This window comes from Sinocyclocheilus grahami, unplaced genomic scaffold, assembly GCF_001515645.1.
Source record: "Sinocyclocheilus grahami isolate Dianchi unplaced genomic scaffold, SAMN03320097.WGS_v1.1 scaffold37.1, whole genome shotgun sequence".
In the NCBI taxonomy this organism is placed as follows: domain Eukaryota; kingdom Metazoa; phylum Chordata; class Actinopteri; order Cypriniformes; family Cyprinidae; genus Sinocyclocheilus; species Sinocyclocheilus grahami.
The window spans coordinates 541,963-559,731 of NW_015505216.1; the positions used below are offsets into that span (position 1 = coordinate 541,963).

The 17,769-nt window shown below is 35.8% G+C and overlaps 2 protein-coding genes across 2 annotated transcripts in view; both read left to right on the plus strand.

Annotated features, from left to right (window-relative positions):
• The window catches only part of LOC107581746 (activating signal cointegrator 1 complex subunit 3-like), a 24,635-nt gene extending 16,431 nt beyond the window's left edge, over window positions 1–8,204 (plus strand). Inside the window, exons 2-3 of the mRNA XM_016267398.1 lie at window positions 7,635–7,846; window positions 8,187–8,204. Coding sequence (XP_016122884.1) covers window positions 7,635–7,846; window positions 8,187–8,204 — 230 coding nt within the window. The remainder of the gene's footprint in view (window positions 1–7,634; window positions 7,847–8,186) is intronic.
• Window positions 8,205–9,886: 1,682 nt separating this feature from the next.
• The window catches only part of ascc3 (activating signal cointegrator 1 complex subunit 3), a 160,358-nt gene continuing 152,475 nt past the window's right edge, over window positions 9,887–17,769 (plus strand). Inside the window, exon 1 of the mRNA XM_016267399.1 lies at window positions 9,887–9,973. Within this exon, the coding sequence (XP_016122885.1) occupies window positions 9,887–9,973 (87 nt within the window). The remainder of the gene's footprint in view (window positions 9,974–17,769) is intronic.

Sequence of the window (17,769 nt, forward strand, 5' to 3'; positions counted from 1 at the left end):
CTAGTTTGGTTAGTTTAGTTAGTAAGCTGCTATTTCTTTCTGAGCTTAGCCATATTTTCTTTCAATTCAGTGTCTGAGTGAGAAAAAAAAAACCTTGATCAAAACAATTATTTAATTCTACATTTTTTTATGTCCACCAATATGTAACAGTATTGTAAAGCTAATGGATTGTGCTTTGTGGGTAGTGTAATGGAAATTAGATTATTATTTGTTGGATACCATGGATAAATAAATTGTGTAAATGTGATGCAGGTGTTTTCACGTAAGCTTCTCCACTGGTAATAGAAGAAGCAAGAGCTTGTGTCAGGTCAAGTGTTCGTTTGGAATTACTATGTGAATATGTGTATGTTTGTGTGTCATCTCATAATAACTTAGAAGTAGCAGTTTACCAGGTGTCCTTGAATATCTGCTTTGAATTCATTTTGAATATTTAAAACAGACAATTCAAACAGTTCTCAGCTATATTGGCAGTTTTGCTCCTGAGGTTTATGTCAGACACCTTATTCAAATATCTTTTGTGTTTTGTTCAAATATCATTGTGAAGTTTCTATCATTTTAATCAGTAAGGTCACAGGATGATCAGTGATTTATTACTGAATGCATTACTTGCCCACCGTGGTAAGGTTGTGACGGTTGTTTTGCTTTTTTATAGAAATAAAAACTGTATTTGGAATAGAAGCAAATAAATATATATTAAAAAATATTCATACACCGCTTGAGTAGCAAGATTGTGTTCAGTTTTAACTTTTTCTTCCATTTTGTATTTTTGGGAAGAATAAGAAGCACTTCATCCGGTACTTATTGTCTTTGGTTCCAACATAAGAAAACTTTTCTGGAATCTGAAATAGCATTTAGATGTATTTACACAGTTTATGTATCTCAGAAGGGACATGGGTGCATTTAAACTGCAGTTACAGATGCATAAATAGGCCTAATGTTTTGTTTTTAACATAAAACGTTGAATACTGATATTTAAAATAATTTAAAACATGAAAAAAATAGGCAAAACTTCAACGGATTTCCCCTGCTCAGGGAGGAGGGAGCAATGAACACTGTGTAGGGATCATATCGATCGGAACACAGTTCATGCACGTAGCTCACTTCTAACAAGCTGGTTATCTGAATCGCGAGGACTGGAATTGGGAACCGTTGGGCTGTTTGTCTGCCATTCTCGCTCTGTCTGCACAGTGTGCGCGAACTGGGTGCGCAGAGGTATGGAGATACATACGTTGACAGGCAGGTAGGAAAGCCAATTAAAATGCTCGGACCGAACGTTTTGATTGGACGAACATTTCCTGTTCCATTTTCTGAAGGCAATCACCTATTGCACCTTTAAGTTAACTATATTAAATTATATAAATATAAAAAGCATACAAAAGCATTTTTGCTGTCTACAATTTAGAATGCCTGAAATTGAGTTTTAATAGACTAATAAATCAACGTGCGTGAACTCTGTGTGTGTGATTTGGTGATATAGCCTACTTGATCATGTCAGATCGGACTTCATTACAACAAAACTTACCATATTATCGCAGATGATGCTGTATCGCACACCCAAATACGTTTAGACCATTTATCTTAATGTTTGCTATTGGGATGTGAAGAGACTCAAACAGCATAACAAAAAAAAATTCTGAAGGCAATCACCTATTGCACCTTTAAGTTAACTATATTAAATTATATAAATATAAAAAGCATACAGAAGCATTTTTGCTGTCTACAATTTAGAATGCCTGAAATTTTGAGTTTTAATAGACTAATAAATCAACGTGCGTGAACTCTGTGTGTGTGATTTGGTGATATAGCCTACTTGATCATGTCAGATCGGACTTCATTACAACAAAACTTACCATATTATCGCAGATGATGCTGTATCGCACACCCCAGACTCGACTTGAGTGGAAAATGAATCATCCGAGTTCGTGCGTGCACTTGTTTGCACATGAGCAAAGGTGTTTTTAGGAGTCTAACTTGCAAACGCCAGACCACTGATTCGTCAATCCTGCTTTCCTGCAGTCCGTGTTCTTCTGACTTCTGACTAGTTTGTAGTATGTAACGAATATGCTTCGGAGAAATGTATCGGAGTATACATAAAAGTATACATTTTAATTAGGAAATGTAGTGGAGTAAAAGTTGGCTGAAACATGAAAACTCAAGTAAAGTACAGATACTCCCAAAAAAATACTTTAAGTACTGTAACAAAGTATTATTACTTTGTTACATTACACCTATCTATATTTATCTTTTACATTTTTTTTAATTCTTTATTTTTAAAAAAATAACAAAAAACAAAAACTAGCTTTCTATTTTTTCCTATTCTATCTACTTGTTTTTCTTTGTGTGTGTGTGTGTATAATATATACACCTTGCTACGTGTACTGCGTTAGGCTAACTGAGAATTGTCATTTGCACTTATATATTTCACAAAAACATAATTCACAAAAACATAACACATAACAATGTAAGTTCTGTAAACATTAAAAAAGGAATGTTTTTCACTTGTGGATTCAAGTTCAATAAGCTTGGACTTTTTTAGTTAAGCTGAGCATTGACATTAACATACATAGGGACTTTTGAACTGTGAACTTTCTTAGACTTGCATTTGAAGAGCAAATTGGAAAGTTTATATAGAACCACTTCTTTACATCATAACAAATTGTATATACTAATTGAAAAGCAAGAAACTTCACAGAACAACATTAGTCATCCTAATGGTGACGTGAAACAGACACTACACAACTTTTACAATAAAATATAATAAAAAAAAATGCTACATGGAACTAAAACATTCATTAGTTATGTCTAACAAATATTTATTTTATCATAAGCCCTATGCTTGGACCAAAAGTAAAAAAAATATACAAGGCAATGATAAATAATCAAATTGACCATGCTCATCAGCCTGACATTGTAAATTCTTGCTGTTTAATATTTTAAGTTTCTCAAATTAAATGTCCTAAATTTTTAATGTTAACATTTTTATATAATGTCAGCTTTTTCTATGTTTGGTAGTTCAGTCAACCTTTTAAATAAAATTTGTCTGACAAATGACTGCATCTTAAAAAAATAAAAATAAAAGCTGTCTAGCTTGTACTAATCTGAACAGTCTGAAACTTTGTGTTACGAGCACTTCCTGAGGTTGTTTGCTTCTTTATGATGAATAGTTTGCTGTATTCCTCAATTGTAAGTCACTTTGGACAAAAGTGTCTGCTAAATGAATAAATGTAAATGCAAATGGAAGGTGGATTTTTTTATTTATTTTTTGACATTTCAGGCTGGACTTATTCATGAATTTGTCGCAATATACAACAAAGCTGTTATTGAAAGATGAGGCAGTAAAAACGATATTGGTCCTGACCGCAAAACCTGCAGCATGTGTGTCAGTGCTTACTGTACTCGAGTCACATGTGAAGTGGAGCTTTAAACCGAAGTCTTAAAGGCACAGCTGAAATTAAACTCCTATTTAATTTTAAAGATCAGTGCTTACAACAGTTTTTTTTTTGTGTGCAAGAAACCTTGACAAACATCAAATTACTATCAAGTTTATGGCCTGGAGATATGACCAAAATCTTAAATATTTATTGTAAAACTGTTTAATATATCACATAATATTACATTAACTGTTTAGTATTGCCTTTTTGTTGTTTAATTCAGTAAACTAAATTCAAATTAAAGATAAATAATTTTTTTTTTTTTTTTAAAGATTATTCATAACAAGTGAACCTGACATCAGTGCAGCTGCTTCATGTATCTCTTGACACAAAAGAAAAAACATATGTATATGAAGAGTTTGATTAATTTGAGTAAAAATGTGTTTTCTTTACCAAGAAAGTGGCAAGATGAAAATCACTATTTTCTGTTTCAAACTTTCACATTGCATCTTTAGGTTATAATAACATAAAAAAATTCAAATCCAGATTTAGATTTTCAAAGATTTATTATAAAATTGCATAATTTTTTCCCCAAAATGCAGTAAATCCATGACACATTTTATTTTTTATTTTTTCAAAATGCAATAAATCCATTGAATCAATATAAAAGTTATTTTTCATATTGCAACTGTTGAAAATACACAACATAGTAAGTTGATCCACATATGACAGCCTCTGAACTTTGTCAATACTAATCTTATATGGAGGCACTGGACTAAAAATACATTCAATCAGTCATCGCTCCCAAAATGAATTCAATGAGTCATCTTGTTAATGCTATAAATTAATTACAACAATAAAATACAATTTCATCACAAATATACATGAACAACAATATCACATTAAACCACAGAAATTCTAAAATGACATTTCCCTTACATTCAACTTCCAAAAGTGCATTCATCTTTGCCATGTTACATTCATTTAATTGACTAGTGCTATACGCTGTATTAACAAAAACATAAATGGCATAAATAAAAACACTTACACTGACAAGCTACGCAATATCGCGTTCATAATTGAATGCGACTCATCTGCGATTATGAACGCTATATTGCAGTGATCTACGGCTCTACGTGTATTAAATGCCGCTCCATCTGAAAGCACATGATGGAGATTTACTATTAGGCTAATCACAGAACCGGCTTTACTGACGAGATGCGCATGACAATCACATGTGATTTATCGTGCAGCTAAGTTTGTTTGTTGATCGCAAAGTACAAAGTAGATGAGGAAAACTAGGATGCTGGGTATATTCAAAGCGCCGCCATTACTGTCTACAGTGCGTGGAATGGTGCGCTGTGATTGGTTGAGTGGATATATTGCATTCTGCAGAAAAGGGAGACTGGCGTTTGTCGTGGTTTGGAAAAAAAGGGAGAAAACATGACCGAATAACTCTGCGGATATCACATTTTACGTAAAAGTAAAAATTTTCTTTTCAATACCGACCAGATACAATACTGATTTTGGCGGAAACTAAATGTTTTTTAAAAATGGCGATTATCGCGTGTTGGAACCAAACTCTTCATATATTTATTTATATATATATATATTTATAAATATATATCAATATAAAAAAATATATATATATATAAAAAAAAAAATATATATATAATAAACAGAAAAGCGACACTGTAACTGCCAGACTGATTCATATTTGATCATTTTGAGGTGTGTTTTAAAGGATACAGTTTCTGTCAATGGGTCCAGATTACTGTGGGATAAAAACACACAAGTTAATGTAAATATTACAATAATCTCATTATATCATGAGCAGCATATAGAAACAAACCTATAAAAAAATTAAATACTAGTCACACGTGGCTTAACACAATATTAAGAGAATGATTATTAACATTTATACAGGTAAAATTCTGATATTACTATAAATATTTATTTATTTATTTATATTTATATATATATTTTTTTCTAACTAACTGACTGACTAACTAACTATCTATCTATCTATCTATCTAAACTGTTGTGAAATAGATGCCATTCGAACATTGCACATCAGTTAAATTACAGTTTAAGTGCAGTTACATCAAGTTCTGCATCATGGCTAACAAACATGAAATAAACAAATAAAACAAACAAAAAAAATCTAATCAAATTAAATAAAAAATAAATGAACAAAGCTGTCTATGGTGTAATATACTGTATAATATAGTTACCAGCAAAGGTTTTTTTTTTTTTAATGAGTCCTACATAGGCCATCATGCCACCCAGCCAAGACTCTCTGCTTGCATTGTATAGAAAAAAACAAATAAACAAACAAAATCAAAACATTTTGTACCATCTCCTAAACATCTCCCGTGGTTTTCCACAAAAAAGGTGTATACGTGATTTTTGTTTTTGTGTGAACTGTCCAGTGAGCGGTGCCTATGGAGGGACAGTTTAGCACAGTGTTCAGGTAGAAGGAATGAAGGACGTGTTGTGAAAGGGGGAGCAGATGGGTTTGCCGTGGGTGAGCCTTTTAGAAGAGATAAAGCAGAGATCATTCAGACAATCAGCCCGTGCCCCGATGCAATCATCTCATCTCATCTGCTTTCAAGAGCTATTGGGCTTTTTATTGAGCTGTTGTGCTGCAGACAGAGGCAGTCTGATAACACTTTAACCCTCTGATAGGGTTAATATTAAACCCTAGCCTTTACTTCGCCGGTGGCACTTAGTCTTACAAGAGCTGAGCTGAAATAGTTTCATATAGATGAATGGACCAAAAAATACCTTTAGATGCTGAGCTGCTCTCATCAGCAACGAGAGACCAACTTCCACCAAGTCCCACAAGTTAATGATTTCAAGGCTTGACCTGTCGTTTCATTTTATCTAGTCATTTACTGTCAGACTGGATGATGGCATTATTTGTGCAGTCACAGCTGAGTCAGTTTTTATGGCACAATTTTCTGTTTATATTTAGCTTTTCAAGCTTGTTGATGTCACCGACCCCCAAATACAATAATCCTATAGCAAAGGACTTGCTTAAAGCAGCTATATATAATGCCATGTATAAAGACCCTTTTATAGAGTGAAAAATAAATGTTTTAAATAGTATCCCAAAAAAATGACCTTCTGTTAAGTTCAACAGAATAAAATAACTGATTGAATCTCATGATTTTTGACCTTTCCTGGCCTTTCCTTTCCTGGTTTATTTTTATTTATTATGATATTTCATATTAATTATTTTTTATTTTATTTTAATGTATTTGTTTTATTATTTTACTTTCTAAATAAATTGATTTTGCTCTATTTTCTAATTGAAAAATGCAGCAATAAGCCACTCGAGTCTGTGCATTACACCATGTCCTGACACCTAACATACGTTTCCAGTAGCAAGCAATTTATTACCATACTGCTGCATGACATGACACATTCACAACCAATGAAAATAAGCATGTTTAATATTGTTAGGGGAATATGTGCAACAGAAAGGTTTTATTATTTATTACTTGTTGCTTTTATGTCATACTTGTTTTAGGTGTTACGTACAGTGAGTTTACCACGAGTTGGGGTGTATTTGTGCATAATGCAAGTTTAAGGTGGCTCTGATGCGGCATCATTTACACAGAAGTACAGAAGCATCTTAAACTTGACCATTGTTTAATAAACTTAATAGAAGCAGCATTACACAGACTGTGTAAATGCATCTTTTCATTGTTTCAGGGGAAATCGTGGTGGTTAGAGAATGGTAACCTCTAACCTAATGGTTAGAGAGTCGGCCTCATAACCCAAAGGTTGCGGGTTCGAGTCTTGTAGTGGCAGGGATTGTAGGTGGGGGGAGTGAATGTACAGCGCTCTCTCCCACCTTCAATACCACGACTGAGGTGCCCTTGAGCAAGGCACCGAACCCCCAACTGCTCCCCGGGCACCGCAGCATAAATGGCTGGCCACTGCTCCGGGTGTGTGTTCACGGTGTGTGTGTTCACTGTTGTGTGTGTGCACTTTGGTGTGCACTTTAAATGCAGAGCACTAATTCCAAGTATGGATCACCATACTTGGCCACTTCACTTTCACTTTTCACTTAATAGGAATAATTTTCTAAAAAAACTGAATATGTATGCTATGTAAAGACAACAATGCTGCAGTATGCTGTATATTTATTTTTTATACTGTATCACTGTGTATTTTATCTTATATAACTATTATTTGTGTTACTATTATTACTAAATTTTTGTCCTGTTGTTATTTTGTTTATGGAAACTATAGGACAGCTTAAAGGGATGAGAGATGAATCCGCCAAGCCCACATACGGCTGCCAGGTGACCATCCAGTCCGAGCAGGAGAAGCACATGATGAAGATTTACAGAAAAGAAGAGAAGAAGGAGAGGAAACGTGAGAAACGAGGAGATGAAGGGGATACCTGTGAAAACGCCTTTCATTTTGACCCTAAGGAGCTGAGACTGCAGAGGTTAGCACCTGTCTCTCTGTCTGTCTCTCAATTCATTTCAGTTCAATTCAAATAGCTTTATTGGCATGACAAAAAGACATTTTGTATTGCCAAAGCATTAGGACAACAAAGAAAAAAAAAATATATATATATATATACACACACACACACACACACACACGTCTCTGTCTCTTTCTATCTGTATCTCTGTCTCTGTCTGTCTGTCTGTCTTTCTCCTTCATTATGTGAACAAGCACCTCTCTTCATTTTAGAGTGTGGCCTATTGAAAAGAGGAAGAGAGAGAAAGCTTGATAAAACTGCTATCTGGAGCTCCTGCAGAAGGGATTTTCTCTTAATGTTTAATTTCACAGGATGAAAAAGAGCAATGATCTGTTTAATTAAAAATGCTGCCGTCCAAATGAGGCAGAGCATGAGGAGAGAGATTAGAGATGAGGTGTTAATACCTCACATGTCTCCTCACGCTCTCAGCCTTTCAATCATCCCGCTGCAAGACAACAACCAAACAAAAATAACTCTGAAAACCCCTGCTTTATATGGGATTCATGAGGAACCCTCGTCGGCCGTACCTGAATCTCCTAAATGTGCCACACAGATGTCTCTTTTGTAAGATTTGAAGCATTTTATTTGGAGTAATACATCTTTGGATGTAAATGAATTTTGTTGTTACGTTAGTAACTATGAATATATTTGATGATAGTATGCCTTCAGAAAGATAACAGTTTTGTGTGCTCAAGATTTTTGATATTACAACGTGTTTTCTAGAAAGGGAATTCACTGTTGATATTTCCACAAATATCCACTCTGGAATGATCATTTTATTTGGAAACAAAATCATGTTAACAGATTTGACAATTTAAAATAGTTTCCTACTAACAAAAAATAATAAGACAAAATAATACATGCAAATTATTCAACTAAAATGAACTTGCATTTTAAACCTTTAAATTGGCAAAACAGTTAAAAAAAGACATCACAGGAATAAATTAAATTTTAAAAAACATTAAAGCAGAAAACTGTTATTTTAAATGGTATAATTGTATATTTAAATTGTAAAATTCAATAGTATAATAAGAATTTAAATTGTAAATAATTTTATAAATTTAATTAGCTGTTTTTACTATATACAGTGGGTACGGAAAGTATTCAGACCCCCTTAAATTTTTCACTCTTTGTTATATTGCAGCCATTTGCTAAAATCATTTAAGTTATTATTTTTTTCCTCATTAATGTACACACAGCACCCCATATTGACAGAAAAACACAGAATTGTTGACATTTTTGCAGATTTATTAAAAAAGAAAAACTGAAATATCACATGGTCCTAAGTATTCAGACCCTTTGCTGTGACACTCATATATTTAACTCAGGTCCTGTCCATTTCTTCTGATCATCCTTGAGATGGTTCTACACCTTCATTTGAGTCCAGCTGTGTTTGATTATACTGATTGGACTTGATTAGGAAAACCACACACCTGTCTATATAAGACCTTACAGCACACAGTGCATGTCAGAGCAAATGAGAATCATGAGGTCAAAAGAACTGCCTGAAGAGCTCAGAGACAGAATTGCGGCAAGGCACAGATCTGGCCAAGGTTACAAAAAAAAATCTGCTGCACTTAAGGTTCCTAAGAGCACAGTGGCCTCCATAATCCTTAAATGGAAGACGTTTGGGACAACCAGAACCCTTCCTAGAGCTGGCCGTCCGGCCAAACTGAGCTATCGGGGGAGAAGAGCCTTGGTGAGAGAGGTAAATCCATGATAGTGCATTCAGCAGACCGATATAAACCTGGCAAGCCTTAAAAGCAAGCCAGTCACATTGAAGCTTACAGTTTTGAGAACACTTTCACCATTTTGTCTCCAGTATGTGTACCGTGTCCCATGGGCACTTTAGGTTTAACATGCCTACAAAAGTGTGTTTTGTAGGGGTTTAGTATGATTTGTAACAGACCTTTCAAGAACCGATGAATATTTTAAACGGCTCAGAAATTGTTATTAGTCATTTTATCAGATGCATCTGCCGTCATATTTTCCTCAGTGTTAGCTGATTAAGATGTATGAGGAGGTTGAGATCCCCGCCAACGAGCCCATGCCCATTGGCTTTGAGGAGAAACCTGTGTACATCTCAGAGCTGGACGAGGTCAGTGGTGGCTATTTACAGCTGTTGACATTTATCAATGCTTGTGTTCACACTCAATGAGCTTTTCTCGACTAATCACACTATTTTCTCCTGTTTATACTGACTGATGGCATTATGCCTGAAATCTCCTCCATATGATGTTGGATGCGGCATATAACGGTTTTGCTGCAGTGGGTTATGTTTGTGTTTTGTTCTGTAAAGTGGAGGGCTGTCTTAATTTGTCTTAAGCCAGCTGGCTACATGCAGCTCAAAACGCTTTGCACTGATGGAAGATATACTAGTTAAATGATAAACTGGTACAGATATCACAAGATGGGGTACACTGTGGTCATAAAGGGATGGACACGGGCAACAACAATACTCAGGTAGGCAGTGGCATTTAAACAATGCTCAGTTGGTATTAAGGGGCCCAAAGTGTGGAAAGAAAATATCCCCCACACCATTAAATCACCACCACATTTCTGAACTAGAGCCCGACCGATATATCGTTTTGCCGATATTACCGGCCGATATGAGCCTGTCACAGATATATCGTATCAGCGAATATGCCGCTGATACAAATTCTTTTTTTACAGAACATATAACGCAGATTAAATGCTTCTGAATGGTGTAATTACTTTGTTTGTCCAGCAGAGCGCGCTCCATTGTTTGCTACTGGCGACCCAGGTCAGTGTAGTGTAGAGATGTGCGGATGAGCTCGATCTCAAACCCGAGTCCGCTGCTTCAAATTATCCGCCTGCCACCCACCTGCACCTATATTTGATCATCACATTACAATGATTCTAATACTTAGTTTTGCATGATGATATGATGAATGGCTGGCTCATGAGCTCCATTGCTACTGGTGACCCGGCGATGCGTGGATGAACTCAAACTTCAGTCCGCTGCTTCAAATTATCCATCCACCACCCACCGCACCTATATTTGATCATCACATTACAATGATCCTAATTCTTAGTTTTGCATGATGATATGATGAATGGTTCATTTTTAACAGCAGATTCAGTGACGTTAGAGACTAGAGCTGATCTACGCATCACAGCACATGACTGCGGCGCATTAAAGCCTGTGTTACGGCCACCGGAGCTGATCGCGGCCACTCTGTCAATGCTGGTGTTTATACCAGCCGCGAATTTCTTTTGTATTTTGCCGCGCCGCTCACATCTGGTGTAGAATAGAACCCATTATAATCAGTCATGTTGTCTACACTGGATGCAGTAAACTGATGCCTTGTTCTATTTATGACGTGCTGACGCAAAGTTCAAATGATTTTCAACGGTCGCTTTATCGCGTCCTGTTGCGGCGCAGACATGGTGTCAGCATAGTTTGTCAGTACAATCAGTATAACGTAGCAGATTGAAAAGTGTTTATGACGTGCTGACGCAAAGTTCAAATGATTTTCAACGGTCGCTTTATTTTTTTATTTGTTGCGGCGCAGACAGGGTGTCAGCATAGTTTGTCAGTACAATCAGTATAACGTAGCAGATTGAAAAGTTAGTGTCTTTCTGCAGTCCCATAATAGACGGCAGTGCGGTGGTGGCTTGAGTCTGTTGAATGGTGATTTAATGCTACGTTGTCACCTAGTTGGAGAGACTCAATGCTAAGTAAATAAACAACAATGTCCCCGTCTTTTACTCTCACAATGAGCTTATCATATTCATTTGCTACATTAGTAGGGCTCTATGATTTCTGCGATTCAGAAAACATGGACGGAATCGCGGAATCAGGTCATAAAAACGGAATTTACTGTATAAAGCGGAATTTCATGGAATTTCATTGATTAATAAATAAAAAACAGATCAGTACATATATAGACTGTTTCTGTGAATATTAAACTGCAAAAAAACTTAAAATGCGAGTGTCCTGTATGTTCATTTGATTACCAGAAAATACACAACGCAGAATCTGTGAAAAAAAAATATTAATTTAATTATTTATATTTATTCATTTGAGATGTTTACATTTGGAAAAGCTGTGCTTCCTGCATAAACCTGCCCCTGTTGGTTTGGCTGTAGCTTGCTTGCCCTACACGGTTACCTTGTTTGATTTCTTAATTCAAGTTATACTTATCATATTCATTTGCTACATTAGTAGGGCCCTATGATTTCTGCGATTCAGAAAACATGGACGGAATCGCGGAATCACAAAAAAAACGGAATTTACTGTATAAAGCGGAATTTCATGGAATTTCATTGATTAATAAATAAAAAACAGATCAGTACATATATAGACTGTTTCTGTGAATATTAAACTGCAAAAAAACTTAAAATGCGAGTGTCCTGTATGTTCATTTGATTACCAGAAAATACACAACGCAGAATCTGTGAAAAAAAAATATTAATTTAATTATTTATATTTATTCATTTGAGATGTTTACATTTGGAAAAGCTGTGCTTCCTGCATAAACCTGCCCCTGTTGGTTTGGCTGTAGCTTGCTTGCCCTACACGGTTACCTTGTTTGATTTCTTAATTCAAGTTATATATTTTTTGTTCTATTTGTGTTAATGAAGTAATTTATAATAAGTGAAGTGAAGTTTACTGTTAAGTGCACTGATGTGAGACTCATTTTGAATAATAAAGCTTATTGTTAAATTGTTAAATGCCCTGTCTCCACTACATAGGCCTATGTTTGTCACATCATTATAAGTGTTTGATCACCACATTTGAGTTATCATTGCAAAAAATGTGCTTATATTCTGTTTATGTAGACTATATATACTATTTTATATACAGTACCAGTCAAAAGTTTGGACACACGAATGGGAAGTGTGTCCAAACTTTTGACTATACTGTACTATAATATAGCCTACACATAAAGAATATCGGCCGATATATCAATATCGGTCTTTTTTTTTTACTCCCTAATATCGGTTTCCGAATCAGCCCCCCCAAAAAAAACATATCGGTACAAGGCAGGTGGATCCATGCTTTCATGTTGTTTACGTCAAATTCTGACCCTACCATCCAAATCTTGCAGCAGAACCTTTTTCCAATCTTCTGTTGTCCAATTTTTGTATATTAGTATATTAAGGCCCAATCCCATTCTACCCCTTAGCCCTTCCCCTTTCCCCTGAAGGGGTAGGGGTGTCTCGATTCACTTTTGGTTGGAGGGGTAGGGGTAGAGGGAGGGCCAGACAACCCTTCAAACGAAGATTTTTCAGGACCACACTTCAAACGAAAGGGTAGGAATTTTCTCAGCGTAAGCTGGCTACAGCGGCAACATGGCCGGCCGAGCGAACAAAAAGAACCATAAATGTGAGCATTTTTGGCATTAATAAAGATTTTAATGAAAAGTAATCATTTGTTTTATGTTACATTCAATCGTGAGTTCATATTTACGGTCATGTTATTCAAAGAAATGTTTGCAAAAAATCGCTAAAGTTCGCTAATATTATATCATTAATGACTGCACGATAGTGCCACAACATATTTTCATGTCTGATCAGGACAATAACCACCATAGACATTGAGGGGGGGGCTAGTCCCCCAATAATTAGAAATCGCTAAACCTTTTTCTCAAATATTGCCAATGAGAGAGAGAGAGAGAGAGATGTGAAAGTTGCGTGTATGCGCATCTGTGTGTCTCTCTTTACAACGAGTGAGTTTAATTCCAAAATAGCGATTTTATCCTCCGGTTGCTGGAATATAAAATGCAGTGATTCGATATTTAAACTGTTATTAATAAAAGTTGCAGGGCAGCATTGACAAGTTTCTTTTCACCTGGATGTGTGAGCTGCGCGTTCTCCGATATATGTGTGTGTCAGTAATATAGAAGGGTAATTAAAGGCTCTAATGCACACCAGCACAGCAGTATAGGTGTGTGTATTGTAGGAGCTAGACGACGTATGATGACGTGTGACGGCATAGTAGTGGTGTCCGAATTCTTAGGGGAATATTTTCACCCCTACCCCTTGACACTCTGTTTCAAGGGACAAGGGGAAGGGGTATAAAATAGAATTGGGATTGGGCCTAAATCTTGCTTATTTGCATAGGAATAATTACATTTTAAAACTTTTTTTTTAATATAATTTCACAATATTACAGTTTTTACTGTATTTTTGATAAAATAAATCCAGCCTTGGTGAGAATAAGTGACTTCTTTTCCAAAAAAAAAATATATATATATATATATATATATATAAATCATTTGTCTGACCTTTTGAATGCTAGTGTTTGTATTATCAACCAAAATTTGGGAATATTGTGTTAAATATAGAATTGGGATTGGGCCTAAATCTTGCTTATTTGCATAGGAATAATTACATTTTAAAACTTTTTTTTAATATAATTTCACAATATTACAGTTTTTACTGTATTTTTGATAAAATAAATCCAGCCTTGGTGAGAATAAGTGACTTCTTTTCCAAAAAAAAATATATATATATATATATAAATCATTTGTCTGACCTTTTGAATGCTAGTGTTTGTATTATCAACCAAAATTTGGGAATATTGTGTTAAATCTTTGCTCATATTGGTCACCCCTAGACTATCCTATCTCAGGATAATATCCCATTTGTTCCACAATTCAATGAATATTGACATTTCCATCTGTTTCTCATACAGTGCTATTGTATGACTTCAGAGGACCTGGAAAAATAACATGAACGTTAAATGGGCATTTTAAAACAATTTTATAGTACTTTTTGAGTCTCAATAGAATGAATTACAGTTCATTTTATGGAAAAGAGCAGTCTGAACACTTTCCTCCTTTAGCCTACAATACACCTCCAGTTATGACCACCAGTGACATTCATCCATGACTCACTAGCCAACTCGATGGAAAAAAAAACGTAAAACATGTCTTTCTGCTTCTCCTGGATATTAGCAGAATTCATGTTTCGGTGGAAACAGATATTTTTGTCACAACTGCCATATTCAGACCACATTAGACTCGTGCTTGCAGCACTTGGGAATCAGATGTTTTTCAGTGACTTTATACCAGAGTAACAGTACTTTTGACATCTTCACTAAAGACATGATGATCATCCAAACCTGATTGGCTTGTAAAAACCTCTCCTCACTAACAGGAGTCCAGAGCAGAGAGGCCTACAAAGACCCACTTTAGCAAATAAGGTAGGCTTGATTTTGACAGCAAAGTGCACAACAACCTCCTCGCCGAACTAGAGGACGTGTTGGCCGTGGCTTACTCAAAAGCATACAGACTTTACTGTGGGTCTCCTTTAATTACAGTCATCAGTGTGTCAATCATAATGACAGCCGTGTGGTCACGCCTGAGCTACAAGGTATGTTCAGATTCACAAGCTCGACAAGGGTGAAGTCTTGAGTTTAAACCGATTGATTGGTCATACCTGCTGGGTTGTTTTGTGTCTTCTTTATTGTCATGTGAGGCTCAGCTGTTAATGGGTTTTAATTCATCTGTCAGTTTTTAATACACTTTTTTTTCCCACTAATAATGTTAGTCAAGGGTGATTGAACCAAATACAGACAGAATTGTGCTTCTTTCATTACTTTTTCACCTTTTCTCTAACTTTTACATTTAAATGGTAAAAGTTAAATTTAAATTGTTTTTGCTACTGTACCTTTAAGATGTTTATAGAGTATGTAAAGAGTCCCTGTTATGATTGGCTAACCTCAAAATATGGGTATAGTTCTTGTTTCCAAGTCAACTAAACGGTCTGCAGGTGTGTGTGTGTGTGTGTGTGTGTGTGTGTGTGAACGACATACACTCAATATGAAGAGCAGATGTTGCTAGAAGCTGCCACTGGTGTCAAGCATAATAACTGCTCTGAAGGAGCGTTTAAAAGCAAGAGGGGTCAAACTACTGCCCTAATGGAGACAAAAATTCACTTGACTTGCCCGCTGTCGCCCACTTGAAGAAACCCAAGCAGCGGTTGAAAAATGAAAGCAGAAGAAATGTCCCATCTCCGTTGTTATCACGGCACAAGATCTCAGATCATCGCTCATTTCATGTGTCTCTAACGCAGAGGAAGTGATCTGGAATCGTCTTGAACTCGTCCCACGGCACTGAGGGATTGTGTTTGTTTGTTTCAGTTAAAGAAAAGCCAGCAGAAGATCTGTCTCTCCTCGGTAAGAGGGTAAATATAAGAATGGACAGCACAGATTTATTTTCTGGCCCCCGTGGGGCTCATTTCCAGCGTTGTGTTTGCTCCCTTTCAGGAAACCATTAATTAACGCGCCAAGATTCACGGCGTAATCAATGATCCACCTTTTGTCCTAAATTTGGCTATGTATTCTTTTTGCATTTTTTTCTTTTCTTTTCTTTGTGTTTTATTCTTTAAGAGACTACAGAACTATACATCACAGGTAAAGTAAACATCAAGCACAGAACAAGTACGGTTTCACGCGGGTTTCATCATAATCGCCTTGTCTTTTGGGTTTGTTTTTGTGGCACTCATGTCTGCAGCGTGAACGGATCACTCTTCGCGTCTGGAGCGAGCGACAGAGATTGATATAAGCGGCGTGAATTAGTGGGAGTAGAGAAGTGCCTCTATTCATTAACTAGAGCCTCCGCAACTCAGAAACAAAGTGCTTCCCTTTTATAAAACATCGGCGCGAAACGGCTAATACATCTTTATGTGCTATTAAGAGTCTTTTGAGCGGCAGACCTGGAAGCGTGTCTGTGTTTTTTTTTTTAAGTGCTGCACGATTGTCATTTATTGAAAGCCATAATGCAACAGGGACATGGCCGCTCAACGTGCCTTTAATAGCTGTGTGAAACATTAAAGTGTGGAATTTATTAGGAAGCCTTTTATCTAATGAATCTCAAGCACTGCTGTTTGCTGTACTCGCACGGTAAAAGCCTTTCTAATTTCTGTGAAGAAATATACGAGAGCTGCCTCCGCAATGAGTGAAAATCAAAACACATCCGCGCTTCTGTTCATCAGCACAGTCATGTGAAAATCAAGTGATGAACATGCAGAGTGTTGTTTCATAGCGATGGCATGTAATGCTGTTATTGGTGGAAGTGATACAAATGTTTGTTTACCGTGGCTTGTAATGTTGCTTATAGCAATGCTGTTAGTTTCACCTTTAGATTGTTCAGCAAAATTATTTAATTTTTTTGAATGAGTCTGTCTGTAGGTAAAATATTTAAATTTTAAACTTATTTAAACTTAAAATAATTCAACTTAGTCAAATTATTATACAAAATTATTTATAAAATAAATTCAATTGAAATTGAACTTTAATGAAAATTGAACATTGCTATTATTTAATGAAAGAAAATAAATGAATGTATTTAAAATAAATTATTATCATTGTTTGTTTTTTTCCCACTTTTCCCACTGTAGTTTTCTGGTGGTCTTCTCATTAAGTTTTCAAAAATTGAGAATCTAGATTGGTTCAGTTCTACAATTAACTTTGTTAAATTTCAAGTGCTCCTTTATGGCACTTAAACATTTCTGAAGAAGCGTTTGACAGAAATGCAGCTCATCTCTATGGACAGGTGGTGCAATGCCAAACAAAAAAAAATCATCCGTTAAGAAAGATCTCTGTATAAAATGAAATGTGTTCATCATTATGCGATAATTTTTTGTTTGTTTGTTTATTTATTTGAGAATTTCTAGACTATTTGAAGTCTTAAATTGAGCAGGATATATTCAAATTTAACGCATTGCTTCAGCAGACAGGTATCATGATACTAAGTGGAGCAGAGTGTGCCTGTGCTCTCCTGAGCTCTACAGCACCACACAGCTTTCCAGTGTAAATCTGTGTTGAAAAATGGAACTCTAATTGAGAGCCATTGAGGCAGATTTGAGGCTGCCCTGCTTATTTTCGCGTTACCTTACGTAAACCTTGCTCTAGACTGAGAC